The sequence below is a fragment of the Rhinolophus hipposideros genome (assembly GCF_964194185.1).
Source record: "Rhinolophus hipposideros genome assembly, chromosome: 11".
NCBI lineage: Eukaryota > Metazoa > Chordata > Mammalia > Chiroptera > Rhinolophidae > Rhinolophus > Rhinolophus hipposideros.
In genome coordinates, this window is record NC_138057.1 from 9,172,854 (window position 1) to 9,192,452 (window position 19,599).

Here is a 19,599-nt window from a genome sequence, read left to right on the forward strand (position 1 = left end):
TGTGCCTGTTTTCTTTTGCTCAGCATAATCTTATTGAGATTCATCAATGTTGTTTCATGCATTAGCACTTCCTTTTTTGTTGCTGAGTGGGGTTCCATTAAGTAATATCACAGTTTATACATTTATCTGTTGATGGACATTTTGGTTCTTTCTACTTGGTACTACTATGAATAAAACTTTATGAACATTTTGGTACAATTCTTTAAAAATTATTTTATTACAAATTTTTTTGGGGGGCGGCCAGTTTTCTCAGTGGTTAGAGTTCAGTGCTCATAACACCAAGGTCGCCAGTTCGATTCCCATATGGGCCACTGTGAGCTGAGCCCTCCACAACTAGATTAAAAATGACTTGACATGGAAATGATGGATCTTGGAAAAACACATTGTGCCCTAATATTCCCCAATAAAAGTTTAAAAAAATTTTTTTTCGTTTTTTGGTACAATTCTGTTTCTCTGGGGGTAAATAACCAGAATTGAAATTGTTGGTTATAGGTACGTAACTATCAAATGGATTTGTGATACTATTACAGTTTTAATTTGCACTTACTTGATGACTAAAGCTTTGAAATCTTTTCTAGTTATTGGCCACCTTATTTCCAACCTTTCCAACTTATTGGCAATCTATATATCTTTTGTGAAATGCCTGTTTTAATCTACCTTCTATTTTGCCCATTTTAACTGGGTTGTCTGTATTATTATAACATTATGAACAGTCTTTACATAATGTGGATGCAAGTCCTTTCTCAGGTATATCTATTAGAGACATTTTCTCTCAATCTGTGATTTTTTTCAGTTTGATAATAAAATCTTGAAAAGCACTTCAAATTTTAATAAATTACAACTTATCTTTTTTGCTTTTGTTTCATGTTTTGTGTTACACCTTAAAAATCTCTGTGTGCCTCAAAGTACAATTAGTTTCTTCTCTTTTCTAACAAATTTTGTACTGTTAGCTATTTTGTTTATGTCTATGACTTATTTTCAACAAATATTTAAATAAATTAAATATTTAAATATTTAATTATGTATGAACACAAAGGTGCACTTTAAATATATGAATATCCAGTTATTTTATCACCACTTTTGAAAACAATCCTCCTTTTCCCATCAAATTACCTTGGAACATTTATTAAAAATCAACTGGCAAGTTTCAGTTATAGCTCAGATAAGTAGAGAGCAGGACAGACCATTGCTCCTCTCCATAAGACAAGAAAACAGCTGCCAGATGTAAATTAACTTTTCTTGAATGCATCAGATATATGAGATTGCAGGGCAAAAAAACTAACCAAACATTTGGAGAGCTAGGTGGCTGAGAAAAAAGGACATAAGCAGTTGGTTAAGTGAGACATAGGATGCCTAATGCCTTGAAAAATGACTAATGGAAAAAACAGGTAACATATAAGATCAGATAGGTTATTTCAGCAGAGATGGAAAGTATAAAAAGCAAGAAATAAAAAAGTACCATAAATAATGTCTTCAAAGTGCTCATCAGTATACTTGATAGCTCTGGAGAAAGAATCAATGTATACACACACACACACAAAGGTCTGAAAATTAAGCTTGCAAACTTGTTGCAACAATGCTGCTAACTTTTCTTTTTTATACCAGAGGGATTATTCATTATGAATTTGTACCAAACTGGACAAACAGTTAACCAAGTTTACTATTTGGACGAAATGCATGGCACCGTCTATAAGGGAGTTTTTAGCCAGTAGACAAATAACTGTATTGGAACATGCTCCCTACTTACCTGATCGGGCCTCCAATGACTTCTTTATTTACCCAAAGATAAAGGAAACATTGAAAAGAAGACATTTTGATGACATTTTGATGAAGAAGTCATTTAGATGACATTCAGGACATCAAGGGTAATACGACGACAGTTCTGATGGCCATTCCAGAAAAAAAGTTCCCAAATTGCTTTGAAGGGTGGACTAGGCACTGGCGTTAGTGCATAGCTTCCCAAGGGGAGTACTTCAAAAGTGACTGTAGTGATATTCAGCAATGAGAGATGTAGCACTTTTTCTAGGATGAGTTCCCGAATTTAGTGTGAGGTCTAATATATATATATATATAGTCTGTATATGCTTAAATGTATGTTTTAATTGTTCAGCTTTATGGAAAACAGACAATTTACTTAACAATAGCCTTTCGTATATACTCAAGACAGAAGGCAGCATGAGAAAGGGAATGTGGTATGATTGATTTTGAATTTTCACACTTCGTATAAAAGGTTTATTTATTATTAATATACATTGGCAAATTGCAGTTGATGTCAGCATAGTTACTACACAAGGGGTACATAATTCCATTACAATGTTGAGTTCCAATATAAATATAAAACAAATGTCTTAAGTGGCATGCATGTATATAAACTCACAAACAATAGAGAACTCAGAAAATAGTCACATACTTCAATGCTGTTCAATTTATGGAATTTATTTCTTGTTCTTTTAAATCTTCTCATTCCAGTGAATGTCCATGAATCAATACTGTTATATATCATCAAATGTTTTAATATTAAACACGAAACAATTGTTTCATTTTGTTTTTTTTGTTTTTGTATTGGGGAATATTGGGCAACAGTGTGTTTCTCCAGGGCCCATCGGCTCCAAGTGGTTGTCCTCAGCTCCAAGTTCAGTCGCCGTTTTCAATCTTAGTTGCGGGGGGCACAGCCCACCATCCCATGGGAGAATTGAACCAGTAACCTTGTTGTTAAGAGCTTGTGCTCTAACCAACTGAGCCATTCGGCCGCCCCTCCAGCAACTCAGCGGCAGCTGGTTGTCTTCAATCTAGTTGTGGAGAGCGCAGCTCACTGGCCCATGTGGGAATTGAACCGGCAACACTATTGTTCAGAGCTTGCGCTCTAACCAACTGAGCCATCCGGCCACCCCCTGAAACAATAGTTTTGAGATAAGAATTTCTAGGTAAAGGCTATTACCCGCCTTTCTCAAATTAATAGATTTCCCCCCTTGTAATATACTCTGAGAGATATTCAAGTTTGATGACTTGTTTAAAACTTTCACATTCACAACTCAATTATCGAATATTTAATGATATAGCATTTTTTGGTAAAGGATTTCCTACATATGTTGAAGTGTTGGATTTATTCTCTTGATATTTACCTGACCTACGAGGAAGCGTTGTAGATAAAAACTGTGCTCATATGGTGTATTGTCAGGGGTTTCTCCTATGTGACGTTTCCGATATATACTGAGTTCTGAGGTTCACAAAAATCATACTCATAGGCTTTGTTAACTGAGGGTTGGCAAATACATGTCAGTGTTAAGTATACCCCACCCGATAGGAGGTCAAGTTTATTTGGTCACTGCAAAAAGTCTAATAGTGTAAATGGAGAAAACACCATTCCAACAGTCATTCTTTGACTGTGTTTCCTTCCAATCATGTATTCTTCCATCTTCAGTGCCTGAGCCCCACAGTTTCACTGAGGGTAATCGCCACTCCATTCTGGTAAGGGATAGGAGAAAACACTGTGAATTTGAGGGATGTATCTAGTGGGATTTGTCATTTACTCCCACATTCCACTAGCCAGAGGTTAATAACATGACCCCATTAGGATGATAGAGCGGTTGGATGATAGGATGATAGAGAAATTTCGACTAGGTGTGGCATGAGGGAGAAGAGGAAATGGTTATTGGTGAACAATTAATAGTCATTGTATGACATATATTACCCCTGTGTAAGTCAAATTGAGGGGTGACTTACTGTAGAAGGATTTTCCACATCCATTACCTCATTTCTTGTCTGTGTTAATATAATATGAGGGCTCTACTCTCTCTTTATATTTTTGCTGTCCTAAGAAAGCTGATTTTTGGCTAAAGGTTATCAAATATTTATTTCATTCTCAGTTTTCTCACTTGTGATTTCTCCAATGATGAATGAGTTTTGATTGCTGGCACAAAGTTTTCATATTTTTATTACATTCCCAGAATTTTTTCTGCATTGCGAGTTTTCTGAGAATTGAGTGTACTGAGTATTTCTTATATTCATTATCCTTATAGAGTTTTTTTGTTGGGTGAGTTCTGTGATCTACAGTGAAGTCTGTACTCTGGACAAAAGACTATCCATATAAAATATATTCCAAGAATTTGTCTCCTCTGTAAGTTCTCTGATGTTTAGTGAAGGTTGGTATCTTGTAGAGGTACTTTTAAGTGTTCATTATACTCATGGGGGTCTCTCCCTATGTGTTCCATTTTGTATTGTTAGATTTGATTTCTGGCCCAGAGTTTTTCCATATTCTTTACATTCATGTTTAATTCCCTGTATGGGCTTTCTGATGTTCTCTAAGGCTTGATTTCTGGCTGTAAGTTTTCCCACACTTATCACATTTATAAGGTTTCTCTCCTGTGTGAATTCTCTGATGTACTCTGAGGTTTGATTTCTGGCTGAAAGCTTCTCCACAGTGGTTACAACTATAAGGTTTCTCTCCTGTATGAGTTCTCTGATGTTTTCTTAGGACCGACTTCTCGCCGAAAGCTTTTCCGCATTCATTACATTCATAGGGTTTCTCACCTGTGTGAGTTCTTTGGTGTCCTCTGAGATTTGATTTCTTCCTGAATGTTTTTCCACAATCATCACATTGATAGGGTTTCTCCCCAGTGTGCGTTCTCTGATGTACTCTAAGGTTTGACTTCTGGCTGAAAGCTTCCCCACAATGATTACATTTATAGGGTTTCTCTCCTGTATGGATTCTATGATGTCCTCTGAGTTGTGATTTCTGACCAAAAGCTTTCCCACACTGATTACATTTATAGGGCTTCTCCCCTGTGTGAGTTCTGTGATGTTTTCTTAGACCTGACTTCAGTTTGAAAGCTTTCCCACATTCATCACATTTATACGGTCTTTCGCCTGTGTGAGTTCTCCGATGATTCCTTAGGCCTGACATGTGGCTGAAAGATTTTCCACACTCATTACATTCAAAGGGTTTCTCCCCTGTGTGAGTTCTCTGATGTACTATAAGGATTGACTTATAGTTGAAAGATTTCCCACATTCATTACATTCAAAGGGCTTCTCCCCTGTGTGAGTCCTCTGATGTATTCTTAGGCCTGACTTTGCACTGAAAGCTTTCTCACACTCATTACATTTGTAGGGTTTCTCCCCTGTGTGAGTTGTCTGATGTATTCTTAGGCCTGACTTTGCACTGAAAGCTTTCTCACACCCATCACATTTATAGGGTTTCTCTCCTGTGTGAGTTCTCTGATGTTTTCTTAGGTGTGATTTCTCACTGAAAGCTTTCCCACATTCAAGACATTCATAGCGTTTCTCCCCTGTGTGACTTTTCTGAGGCTGAATCAGGCGGGACTTCACAGAGCAGGATTTTCCACATTCATTACACTCATAGGGTTTCACTGTTTTGTGAGTTCTATGATGTATGTTGAAAGCTGATTGGTAACTCAATGTGTCTGTCCATGTGTCATAATCAGAGGGTCTGTCTTTTGTGTCAGTTCTCTGAAGCACCGAGAGGGCAGAATTATGGCTGAAATTCTTTCCATATTCAAAGGGTCTCACGCCTATATGAATTTTCTGATGTTCTTTAATATGTGATTTGGGCCTGAAAGATTTCCCTTCTATGTTAGTTCTCTGAGTGATCGTATTGAAATTATTTCTGTTTTCAGTACATTCATATCCATTAAATGTATAGTGATTCTTCTCTGGATGACTGCTCTGAGAAACTGCAAAGGTTGATTTATCACATTGGTATTCCCCAAATTTATTAAGTTGATAAGATTTCACTTTTAGGTCAGTGACATTAGATGTAATCAGAGCACTCTTTTCAAGGAAAGCTTTTCCACATTCATTATATTTAAAAGCTTGCTGTAAAGTCTGAACTGTCTGATGCTCAATAACTTCCTCTTTATGATCAAAGGCTTTTACATTTTTACTGTAAATGAAAGATTTCTCTCCAGTATTAGTTCTGTCATCCTTAATACCGAGGAGCCATTTCTCACATACATTAAGCTTGTGAGCATTCTTTCTTGAATATTGACAATGTGAGTTCAACGAGCTGAAATGCAAGTAAGTAGGCACTGTAGCATCAAATATATATGGTATTGTTTTTGCAGGAAAAATGTTTATGTCCAGATTATACAGTTTTCCTGAAATTTCTTGCTCTGTAATCAATGAATTTTTGGTGAACAAAACTTGCCACAAATGTTGGCCTTGGTGTTCTGGGCTCTTTTCTGAGAGTTCATCAAGTTGGGATGCTTCTAAAAATGAGAAAATTAAAAATACTTTATGATATTTAACACACTTCTCATGGACTTATATACATATGCCTTATTACGTATTTGATTCCTTGGTTTCTGGCTAAGTTTCCCAACAATAAAATAATTCCAAGTGTATAGTCACTCTTTTTTCACTTTGTTTTGCTAAAAACAAACTTTTTGTAGTGGAAAGAGAGAAAGCTAGAAATGAATATCTATATCTGTATCTGTATCTATATCTATGTCTATCTATCTACCTATCTACCTACCTATCTATCTGGCATCTTAAGGTGTTGTCACACAACAGCTTAGCCGATTGTCCCCCCGTGTCTTTCCTTGAGGAGAGAAGAGTCTGTGAGACTGTGCTTCTTTGGGACTTTGCTTATCTCAATGTTTTACACCTCATGTCTCTCTGTCGGGTTCCCAAAAGATGGTTTGCAGCCAAAGACGAGTAAGATTTCCACGTGGGAAACAACTCAAGCCAGGCGGAACCGAGCAGGGACCCCCAAAAAGAGCTGCCTTAGAAAGATCTGGAAAGGGGCCTTGCCCTCCCTCCCCCCTGCCTGGGAAAAGCCGCTGCTGGTTATGGCTTTCCCCCTCACTTAATTGTGAGAAGAGTCTTTAGAGCGATACGATTAAGCTCTCTCTGCTCAGCTCTGTAAAACAACTTCAACATGTGATATTTGTCCCTTAAAAGAGTCACATATCTCTCCTCAAGGACCTTCTGCTTTGGCTGTTTGAAATCAACATAATTTGTTTGGGTTATTTCTATAACGTGACAAATGAGTCTCACAGACTGTGTTTAAAAACAATAACATTCCCTTACCAATAAAAACCATCACTTGGCTTCATTCTAGGCTCCAGTCTTTCATGACTGGAGGTCCCCTGGCCTTCTGAGATTTAAACTGCATTAAATCTCTGTTTGTTTCTTTCTTAAAAACTTAACCCAAAGCCGCCCCTTCTCGCACCCTCACTGCCCGTGTTGCGCTAGATACAACATTAAGGTATAATTTTCAAAACTGCGTAAAGAAGAAGATGTAAAGGAAAGGAACAATTGAGAGTAGAGGATATATTTAAGAAAGTTGGATCCTGGGAACAGAAAAAGTAGAGAATGGAATGAATTCAACAAGGATTATGGCAGTAAGTAGATTAAAAAAAATCATTGGAGAATGGCTTTCATTAGATTTATCTGCGATAGAGTTTGCATTAGGGAATAGTATAAGAGTCTAGATCTTAGTAAAATAAAGATTACAATGGTAGGATAATTATTAGTTTACGTGACAGAGTTCCGTTTTTCCCATTCTACACATCAACACTAAAATAAATTTATAGTGGCATCAACTTTCTCGTGTTTAAAGAAATAGTTCTACTGTCTACTCTTTAATTCTCTCTGTAGTATAAGTCACAGAAACATAAATGTATCAGTGGAAGTGAAAAAAATTGATGGGAGTTAAAGTAATTTTTCCACCTATATTGGAGTCACCACTATATCCTGGTTCTGGCCTTAGTATTATACCAATGCTGTTCAATAGGGAATGTCTCTTAACTATCAAATTTTAACTTTTCTCTTTTCAACTTGCTCCCTCATTTCTCCCAAACCAGTCCCTGTTCAATCCTTAATTCTATTTTCCATCTACTTTTTAACATATCTATCTAGTTTTTATAGACTGTAAGAATTTTAAGGATCATAGGTTTCAAACGGGCCCTAGAACTTTTACAGGTATTCTTTATATTCAGTTACTGTAAGTTTCTTGGGCATAGTTGACTGCTGTTGCTCTGCTGCTATCCATACTCCATGCAAAAAGTGTCAGGCCTACCTATGCTAAAAATATTTGAAGGATTTGAATACACTGCCCTGGGTACCAGCATATGAAAGATTTAAGTGATGTGATTCAGGAAAAAAAAGTGTTACACTAACTACATGCTCATTACATGTTCTAGCTACTATTCTATCAGTCCACAGTACCTTCTGCTTTAATCTTGACAGGATGTTAGTTCCCATTACATGATTCATTTCCAGCAATAACTTTATACTCACATTCTTTCCCTAAATTATCCTCCATTCTAGCTTTAGAATTATTTAGAATCTAGATGCCCCTTCAGGCAGGGAAAAACTATTCTCCCAAATCTTAATTAAAAAAACAAAGGATTCTAATATATATTCTCACGAATTTCAGCAACATTTCTTTTAAAATCTGAAAGGGGTTACTGCCTGAAACATTCATTTTAACAAGTCATACCTGGAGAGCACCCATGTATTACTCATGATTTTTAAAGTAATTACAATCACTAAAATCAGGAGGTATCTTCAAATTGATGGCAAATCCAGAGTTAATTGGGCAACTCACTCTTGGTTGTATCTAGCTAATGGTTCACCTTTTAATCAACAACATATAGTTTATATGATGTAAACTATACTTTATGCAGCTTTGCTCACCTTTCCAATATAAAACACTCACTGTGATAGTCTTCACTCACTTCTATAATATACATGAAGTCAGTGGTCCATAAAAAGCAGTGTGCTTCAGAATTCCCTAGTGAGATCTGTCACTGAGCACAAGGGTTCAGATCCAGTGCTGATGACTCAAAAGTCCCAGAAATTTGACTTGGGTATTTGCATTTGTGGATGTAGTGTTTTCTGAGTGAATCAATATGAAATACCTCTCTCCATCTGGCTTTGAATCAACCTACAATGTTATTAAATACATATCAGAGTAAAGAAGAGTAAAACTGAGACTACTTTTGTTTTGGAGATTATAATCCAGTTGAGGAAAGGCATTCATTCAGTAACTATCTGCACTCTGGCACAGAGTCTTATTTTCTTTCGACACACTCTAGTGGTTTAAAGAGTTTTTACAAAAGGAAGAGATAAAACATAGCCTAAAGAATTCAAGGATATACCATGTTTCCCCGAAAATAAGACCTAGCCGGACCATCAGCTCTACAGCGTCTTTTGGAGCAAAAATTAATATAAGACCCGGTCTTACATTAATTTTTGCTCCAAAAGACGCTGTAGAGCTAGCTGATGGTCCGGCTAGGTCTTATTTTCGGGGAAACACGGTATGATAGAAGTAGGAATCTGAAGCAAAACTTAACATGAGTAATAGTGCTTTTGTTCCTTTTTCTAGCTGAGGTTAGCTATTTTAATTAATTATTTTTTTTCCGAGAACTTCTCTTTAGTTTTATAATTTTTACCATTATAAGTTTATCTTTCTTACGTCTTTTGTTTCACTTAGTTTTCTTTTAAAAATTTCTTGCTTTTTAAAATAAGTACATGAGACTAAAAATTTCCCTCTAGGCACTGGCTCTTTATCTATAGCCCCGATGTTCTAAAATATATTTTCCATTTAAAAAAATTTCTGGATATTGTACAATATTTGATAAAATAGGTTCTTAAAAGATACATACTCATTACTGATTTTAAGATAAAGGGATTTAAATTTTTCTCATATTGTTTGCAATTTATAGTGTTACTGAACAATAATATCTCTACTTTGTGGAACTTACTGACGTTGCCGAAAATACTTTTACATTTTCAATGTTCCAAGGTCATTTAAAAGGTTTATTCTTTGTTTTCAGGATAGAGTTTTGAAAGACACATAATAGTTTCATTTTATAAAACCTGCTATTTATAATTTCTAGACCAGAAGTCGGTAGACTTTTTATGAAAAAAGACGAGAGTAAATGTTTTAGGCTTTGCTGGCCATGCAGTCTCTATTGCAACCACTCAACTCTGCTTTGTAGTATAAATACATGAACAAATGGATATGGCTATGTTCCAGTAAATATTTCTTTACCCAAACAAGCAGCAGGCAGCATTTGACCAAAAGGCCACAGTTTGCTGAACTATATTGTAGAGCTCACTGGGTCTGTATAAAGCCAGAGAGATGTAGCATGGTCTATAATAGCAAATGTGTTCCTATTTCTCCTTACATCTCTTGCAGCTTTTTGTTTTATGTCTCTTGATGATAATTTATTTGGTACACTAATATTCAAAACTTTTATATATCCTATAAAAATTATCTTTTCACATTATTAGACTGTCCTTTTTGACTTGAATTGAATACTAGTTACATAAACATTGAGTTATTTTTATGTTTATTGCCTTAACAGTTCATGACTATAGTTTGAACTTTCTAAATTTTTTTAGGTGTTTCTTTTTGATACAATTTGATAGCATTTTCTCTTAATAGGTGAATGTAATCCATTTACATTAGTTGACATGGTAGATATGTTCGTTTTACTCTGTTATGTAGCGTGTTTATACAGCTTTTGTGCAGAAAAGAGTTAACACAGCAGGCCTGAGACTGCTACCGTTAGAAAGCCCTGCTTGCAAGAGTGGCTGGCATGTGGGAACTTAGGTTTTGAACCAATTCCTAAGAACCTAGTACCTAATGAACTATCCTGATAGACACTTCACGTGTTATTGTCACAATTCATTGCTGGGGTAATGGAAGCTTACACCTGGTTTCTTCTTGACTTCAACCCATGTAGCTTGTCTCTTTACTAATTTTGCTTTGTATCATTTCACTGTATAAATCTTAGCTATAAGTATGACTATATGCTGAGGTGTCCTAGAGAATCCATGAAACTGGTGGTGGTCCTGGGTAACCTTGATATAGCTTTATAGGAAACTTTTCTAGTAACAGGTCTGTTTTCTTTGCAGTTAAATGTATTTAACTTCTAATAATTAGAAAGGTTGCAGTTTGCTCTAATAGTTGTCCTCCCTAATTGTATTATGTAATTCCTTAATCATCTATTTATTTAGATGGCATCAAGCAATTCATTATTATATGATAAAATCAATGGTTCCTCCCTTCTGATCTGTTAACTCCCAATTTTAGCTTTATTGACCTTTCTTAGTCTTTATCTTTTTATTGTTAAATATACATCCATTATGCAGTTTTTCACTTCAAAAGCTCCTATCTTTTAAAGATAAGAATATTAATATGCTTACAATCCATTCCCTTTGTTATCAGTCTACCTTCCACTTTAGACCTATTAATTCTAAAATTTCAAATGTAAAGGCCTCTAAAAGGAGAGTGCTAAAAAACATTTCAAACTGCTCATTTATAGCTGGTCATTTGGATCTAATTTTCTTAGAGGCCTTCTACCCGTATTCAGTAACTTACCTGGGGAGTTTCTACTTAGAAATTCTTTCTCTAGTAACCATGGATCTTCATCTTGTTCCAACCTGAAGATTAGTTCTGGTTTTGTAAAGCAGTACCCTGTAAATGGGAAATAATTTAGAACTTGAGTTAGCTGCATAGGTTTCATTTCACTCTTCCTGAACGTGAAGAAAGGTATAGCTTCAGAAGTAACACACTGAGGTTACTCACTAGAATTTTTTTGGGGGAAAGTGACACAACAAAAAAACATTTTATTACACTCATAATAGATCACTCTCTTTTAATCACAAGACTACATAACACTAAATTCTAAAACGGTCAATTTCTATATTTTGAACAAGAGATTTCATAAGGACTTCCAAATCTGGCTATAATAGAGAAAAAGAAACTGATTTACCCCTTCATATCACACATCTAAAAAACCATACAAACTATATGAAATGGTTTGTATACTTCAGACAACAGGAAGTGCAGAAAGGGACACTTGAGATTAGGAAAATAAATGAGGTGAGCTGTATGATTCTCACAGCTTACTGCTGAAAGAGTTTCCAATTTACAGCATAAAAAGAGACCAAACCAGAGCCTGACTGACACAGTAAGATGAGGTGACAGAATTGGATTTTTTTCTTTTTTTTTTTTTTGGAAAGCTTATAAGAGTTTATTTGAGTCAAACTGACAACAATTGCAGGGAAGCAAAATCTCAATGATTGAGAAAATGCTCCCCAGAATTGGATTTTAAGGAAGCCTTGGCAACTAGTATTTGTAGGATAAGAGATGTACTGATACAGAGTCTTGGAGACCTGAAGAAAGATCTTCTCAGTACTAACTTGTACAAACATGTAAGAAAAACACTGCAGGTTGGGAAAAGACCTGAAAAAGCGGAGGCTGAAAAATCACCAAAGCATGCACAGAAATAGGAAGTTTCTATTCCCAGCAGCCAGGATAGAAAAACCTCCTAATTTATGACCAACTGGGGAGAATAACCAGAGGGTATTTATTGCCTTAGAAAAGGAGCCAAGTTAATCTGAGAGTCAAGGGAAGTCTGAATCTAACATAACAAAGCTTAAAGTAAACCTTGAAAAGATCAGATTAATTCCAAACAACTTAACTACATTCCAGAAAAGGCCCCAAAAGATTTAAAATAGTATGACAAGACTATCACATACTAATATAAAATTCATGACATCTAGAGCCCAATTAAAAAAATTACTGAGAATGAATACAAGCAGGGATACATGACTCTTATCAAGGAAAAAAATCAATCAATAGCAACAGAGTAAGAAATGACACATATAAAATTAATAATCAAAGCCATTAAAACAACACATATACTCCATATGTTCAAGAAGAGAAAGAGAAGCATGAACATGATGAAGAAAAAAAAGGGAATTTACAAAAAAGTTCTAAACTGAAAATCTAAATATGAAAAACACCTGAAATAAGAAAACAAATCAACCAAAAAACAAAAAAGAAAACAATGGATAGGATTAATATAAGTACAGATACCACATAAGAAGGGATAAATGGCATAAGACAGATTGAGACTTTAAGGCATAAACTATGATAAGTTAAAACTATAATAGAAAAAACCCACAGTGAATGAAGACTGGAAAATAATAAGGAGAGTTATCTGTGACCTGTGGCATAACATCAAGTTATCTAATACATGTGTAATTAGCATTTCAGAAGAAAAAAAGGAGGAAGAAAAAAAACATTTAAAGAAATAATGAGCAAAATGTTCAAATTTTGATGAATTTTATAAACCCTCATATCCAAGAAACTAAATGAATGCCAAGGAGAAGCATGAAGAAAACCACATCAGGGTACATTTTAATCAAATTGCTGAAAACCACTGATAAAGAGAACCTCTTAAGTAGACAGAAAAAAATATATTATGTACAGAGGAATAAGAATGAATGGCTACTTCTAGTCAGAAATTATATGAGCCAGAAGACAATGAAGTGACAACTTTAAAGTACTGAAAGAAAAAAGTCAACCTAGAAGTCCATACTTAGCAAAAAAAAAAAAAAAGACATTTCTGACAAAGCTGAAAGAATTAATCACCAACTGACTTGTGTTACAGGCAAAGTTAAAAGAAATTCTTTAGACAGAAGAAAAATGCTATCAGGTGGGAATGGATTAATGGATTTATACGCAGAAATAAAGAGTACCACAACCTTGAAACATGAGAATAAAAATAAAACACTTTTCTTATTTTCAGAAGTCTTAAAAAACAAAAAGGGCCAAATTATCTTTTAAAACAACAACAGTATATTGTGAGATTTATAATATATGATGACAACACCACAAAAGATGGAAGGTAAAAATGGAAAATTATTATAAGATTCTTATAATATATGTGTAGTAAAAATTATTGTTTTAAAGTAGACTGTGATGAGTTAAAGGTGTATCTTGTAAATGCTAAAGCAACCACATACCCACAGACAGAAAAGTAGATGCAATGGACTCACTGAAAATAATTAATCTAAAGGAAGCAGCAAAAGTGAAAAAAAAGGAAAAAACAGATTGGGAAAATAGTTGACAAATAGCCACCCAGTACATTTAAACCCAACTATATTAATAACATTAAACAAAAATGGTCTAATCACTGCAATAAAAAGGCAGAGGTGAATAGATTGGATATAAAATCAAGACTCAAGTATATGATGATGTCTACAAGAAATCCAATCAAAAAATAATATAGACACAGAAAAGATACCATGTAAACATAATAAAAAGAAAGTCTGAGTGGCTACATTAATATCAAAGTAAAATTTAAAAGAAAGGAATATTATCTGGGATAAAGAAGAAATACTGCACAATAATAAAGGGAATAATTCATCAAGATGACAAAACAATCCTACATGTTTTTCCATTTTTTAACAACTTCAAAATATGCAAAGCAAATCCTAATAAAACTGAAAGAATAACCACATCTATAATTATAGCTGGACAGTAACAGCACTTTCTCAATTTGATAGAAGTAGATGAAAAATGAAATATAGAAGACTTGACCAATATTGTTAACCAACATGACTCATTTCCCATCTATAAAACAGTGGTACATGGTTTTTAAAAATGACCCAACTATATGCTGTCCATAATAAACTCACTTCATAAATATAGTCAAATTGTTTTTCCTTTATAATTAAGGTATCGTTTTTCTCTTTAAGATTTTTTTCTTTGTCTTCAGAAGTTTGAAAGTCAAGGAGTTCTTCGCCTGAATTCCTTTAGGTTTATTCTGCATGGTGTTTGTCCAGCTTCTTAAATCTGTAGGTTTATGTCTTTTGCCAAATGTGGGAAATTTTCAGACATTTCTTTTAATTTTTTTTAGCCTTTCCTTCTATGATTCCAAAGACACAAATGTTAGAGATTTTGTTGGAAATCCATAGTCCCCTGAGACTCTGTTCATTTTTTTCAGTATATTTTCTTGTCTGTAATGATTGAGGCATTTCGATTGTTCTATCATACAGTTCAATGTTTTTTCCCTCTGTCCCCTCCATTATGCTGCTGTGATCCTGCACTGAGGATTTTTTTTTTAATAAATGTTTTATTTTAGAATAGCTTTAAATTCACAGAAAAGTTGCATGGATAGAAAGAATTACTGTATACCCTGCACCCAATTAACCCTACACTTAACATCTTATATTACTAGCAGATTTGTAGTAATAATACTGATACATTATTTTTAAATAAAACCTACACTTTATTCAGATGTGCTTGTTTTTGTTGTTTTTTTTTTGTTCTTCTGTTTTAATTTTTTATATCTATTTTTTTCTGTTCAAAATTCCATCCAGGATACCACATTACATTTATTTGTCTCCTTTCGCTCCGCTAGACTGTAAATGACTTGCCTTGTTTATAACATTGACAGTTTAGACGACATTGTAGAAGGTCCTTCAGTTTGGGTTTGTCTGATGCTTTTCTCATAAAAATTGGGTTTTTATTGAAATAAAGACCAGAGGTAAAGTGGCTGCCATTCTTATCCCATCTCATCAATGGAAAATGCCCTCAACATGACTTATCACTGATCGCAACCTGGATTACCTGGCTGAGGTGGTGTATGCCAGCGTTCTCCACTATAAAATTACTACCCACCCCCCAGGAATATTGCATTTTTTAGAAGGAAGTCACTAGGCATATCCCACTAGAGAGGCAGAGAATTATGCTCAACCTCTTGGAAAGTAGAGTAACTACATAAATCATTACGAAATCGTCTGTATTGAAGATTTTTGTTTTCTCCCATTTATTTATTTACTTATCCAATCACTTATATCAATTTGGACTCATGGCTACTTTATACTTTGAGTTATAAACCAATACTATGTTATTTTACTGCTCAAATTGTTGCAGCTTTGGCTATTGTGAGCTCTTTAAGTTTGACATACCTCCATCGTTTTTTTAAGATTTCCTTAGGTTCCTCCATACTCATCTTGCATGTTCCATGCTCTAGCCCTAGAATCAGTCATTTCTCCAAGGAACTGTGATTCCTTTTATTGGAGAATGGTACTAGAAACTACTTATAGATTTATTAATATTCATAGACTTCCCATTTCTTTATAATTTAGTTTTGGATAATTATGTGTTTCTAGGAATTTGTCCATTTCACTAGGTTGTCCAATTTGTTGGTATACTATTGCTCATAGTATTGTCATAATTATTTTTATTTCTCTAGATTTGGTAGTACTGTTCCCACATTCATTTCTGATTTTATTGATTTGAGTATTCTTTTTTTCTTACTCAATCTAGTTAACGTTTCTGAATTTTGTTTTCAAAGAAGCAACTTTAGGTTTCATTGATTTTTTTTTCCAGTCTTGATTTCATTTATCTCTTTTCTAACCCCTGTTATTTCCTTTCATCTACGTTTAAGTTTAGTTTGTTCTTCTTTCCCTAGCTCCTTAAAGTGTAAAGTTAGGTTATTGATTTGAGATCTTTCTTCTTGTTTAATGTGTGTGTTTACAGCTACAAATTTCTATCTTATTGTTACTTTCATCACACCCTATGAGTTTTGGTATGTTGTGTTTCCATTTTCATTCTCAAGGTATTTTCTAATTTTGCTTGCTATTTCTTGACTCATTGGTTAAGAGTGTGGTGCTTGTTTTCCACATATTTGTGACATTTCATTTTCCCTGTTATTGATTTCTTAGTTTCATTAATTGTGACTGGAAAACATAGTACATATTCCTTTCATCTTTTAAAATGTTATTTAAGACTTGTTTTGTGGTCTATCCTGGAAAATGATCCATGGCCACATGAGAAAAATTGTGCATTCTGCTGTCGTTTGGCAGAGTCTTCTAATTATCTGTTAGGTTCAGTTGGTTTATGGTGTTGCTCAAGTCTTTTATTTCCTTTACTTTTGTCTGGTTGTTCAATCCATTATTAAAAGAAAGTGCTGAGGTGACTAACTATGTATTATTGTAGAACTGTCTTATTTCGCCCTTCAACTCTGTCAATGTTTGCTTCATGTGTTTTGGGGCTCTGATGTTTGGTGCATATATGTTTATAATTATGTCTTCATGGTGAACTGACCCTTTTATCAATATGTAGTGTCCTTTTTTGGGGGCTTCTTGTAACAGTTTCTGACTAAAGTCTATTTTGTCTGATATTAGTATAGCTACCCCAAGTGTCTTTTGGTTACTGTTTGCACAGAATATCTTTTCCCCAGCTTTCATTTTCAACATATTTGTGTCTTTAGATCTAAAATAAATCTCTCATGTATAGCAGAGTTAGATCGTATTTTTAAAATGCATTCTGCTAATCTCTGCCTTTTGCCAGAATTTAATCCATTTAAAGTAGTTACTAGCAAGGAATAATGTATTTTGGCAATTTTGCTATTGATTTTCTGCTGTTAATTTTTACGGCTTCTTTGCCCTCATTTCCTCCATTACTGGCACCATTTGTGATGATATTGTACTGATACATTTTGATTCCCTTCTCATTTCTTTTTGTGTATATTCTATAGATATTTTCTTTGTATTTATGGAAATTACATATAACATCATAAAATTATAACAATCTAAATTTTACTTACAACTTCAATCATGTAAACTCTACAGCTCCATCCCCTATCTTTGCTATCGATGTCACAAATTACATCTGAATACACTGCGAGCCCAATAACATATATTTATAATTATTTTTACGCATTTGTCTATTAAATTTTGTAGAATAAAAAGTGGAGCTATAAACCAAAATTAAATAATACTTGTCTTATATACTTATCCATGTATTTACCTTTACTGGAAATTTTTATATCTTCATATGGCTTCAAGTTACTATCCAGCATCCTTTCATTACAACCTTTAACATTTTAAAATATTTTTTATTTTTTTAATTAGTTTCAGGTGTACAAAACAATGTAATAGTTAGACATTTATCATTTACATCCCTCACACAGTGATAACCCCCTCCCCCTATTTACTACCCCTCTGACATCGCATACAGCCATTACATTTCTGCTGTCTCTATTCCTAATGCTGTACTCCACTTCTTGTAAGTATATATAAAATTGTAGTTGACATTCATTATTGTTCAGCTTCAGCTTCAGGTGTACAGTGTAGTGATCAGGCATCTACATCATCCCTGAGCTGGTCTCCCTAATGAGACAAGTGTCCATTGGATACCCTACAAAATCTTTACAACGTTATTGATTACATTCCCCAAATTGACTTTTGTATCCCCATGCAATCTTGTGGTTACTGATTGTGCTTTCTAATCCCCTCACCTTCCCCCTTATCCTTACCTCCCCCATTTAGCAACCCTCTGTTTTTCTTCCTTGTCTCTGAGACTGTTTCTGATTAGTTCATTCATTTATTCTTTTCTTTAGATACCACATATAAGTGAGATCATATTGTATTTGTCTTTCTCTGTCTGACTTATTTCACTTAGCATAATGTTCTCTAAGTCCATCCATATTGTTGCAAATGGTAAGATTTCATTCTTCTTTATGGCTGTGTAATACTCCATTGTATAAATGTACCACAGTTTCTTAATCCAGTCGTCTACTGATGAGCATTTCAGTTGTTTCCATGTCTTCGCTATTGTGTATAGTGCTGCAATAAACATAGGGGTGCACAATTTTTTTCGAATTAAGAGTTTTGGATTTCTCCAAACAACTAGGAGTGGAATTGCTGGGTCATAAGGTAGTTCCATTTTAATATTTTTGAGATATCTCCATACTGTTTTCATAGTGGCTGCACCAATCTGCAATCCCACCAACAGTGAACAAGGGTTTCTTTTGCTCCACATCTTTGCCAGCACTTGTTGTTTGTTGATTTATTGATGACAGCCATTTTGACTGGGGTGAGGTGGTATCTCATTGTGGTTTTATTTGCATTTCTCTAATGATTAGTGAGGTTGAACATCTTTTCATATGTCTGTTTGCCATCTGTATGTTCAACCTTTAACATTTTTTTGTAGGGCAGCTCCAGTGGTAATAAACTCTCAATTTTGGTTATCTGGGAATGTCTGAATTTCTCCCTCCACTTCAAAGGACAGTTTTATAGATATAGAATTCTTACTTTACAGTTTCATTTTACAGTTTCTGATGCACTTTATGTGCATCATCCTACTGCCTACCCGTCTCCAAAGTGTCTGGGGAAGAAATCAGGTGAAAACTGTATCAAGGATTCTTTGTATGTGATGAGTCACTTGTCTTATTGCTTTCATGGTTCTCTGTCTTATGAAAGATTATCTGTTTCAGTTTGGGTCTTTTTGGGGTTTATCCTACTTGGAGTTCGTTGAGCTTGTTGGATTTGTAGATTCATGTATTACATCAAATTTGGAAAGTTTTTACCCATTATTTCTTGAAATAATTTTCTGCTTCTTTCTTCTCTTCTCCTTTTGGGACTCCTATAAAGCTTTCATAGTTCCTTTGATGGTATTCTACAAATTCCTAAGTCTTCTTGAACCATTTTTCTTTGTGCTCCCTCAGATTCAGTAATTTCAATTGTCCTATCTCCAAGTTCACTGATTCTTTTTTCTGCCTGCTGATATCTGCTGTTGAAGCCCTGCAGTAGACTTTTCACTCCAGAAATTGTATTTTTAAACTGCAGGATTTGTTTGGTTTCTTTTTATTATTACTTTCCCTTTGTTAGTATTCTAATTTTATTCATATATAATATTCCTGATATCTTTTACTTCTTCAATGTTTTTTCTTAGCTTTTCAATCATATATAAGAGTTATTTTAAAGTGTTGTCTAGTAAGTCTGATGTCTGAGCTTCCTTCGAGACAGTTTCTGTCAATGTA

General features: G+C 34.4%; 1 protein-coding gene across 6 annotated transcripts in view; it reads right to left on the reverse strand.

Annotated features, from left to right (window-relative positions):
• Nucleotides 1–2,212: 2,212 nt before the first annotated feature.
• LOC308504979 (uncharacterized protein) overlaps nucleotides 2,213–19,599 on the reverse strand; it is a 44,006-nt gene continuing 26,619 nt past the window's right edge. For 4 of the 6 annotated variants that reach the window (XM_081066649.1, XM_081066646.1, XM_081066648.1 and 1 more), the window contains 2 exons: nucleotides 11,355–11,450; nucleotides 2,213–6,225 (listed from right to left, as the gene is read on the reverse strand). In XM_081066649.1, coding sequence (XP_080922775.1) covers nucleotides 4,271–6,225; nucleotides 11,355–11,450 — 2,051 coding nt within the window. In that variant the 3' untranslated portion in view covers nucleotides 2,213–4,270. Of the gene's footprint in view, nucleotides 6,226–11,354; nucleotides 11,451–17,585; nucleotides 17,652–19,599 lie in introns of all 6 variants that reach the window. The other 2 variants (XM_081066644.1, XM_081066645.1) reach the window with 1 other exon arrangement.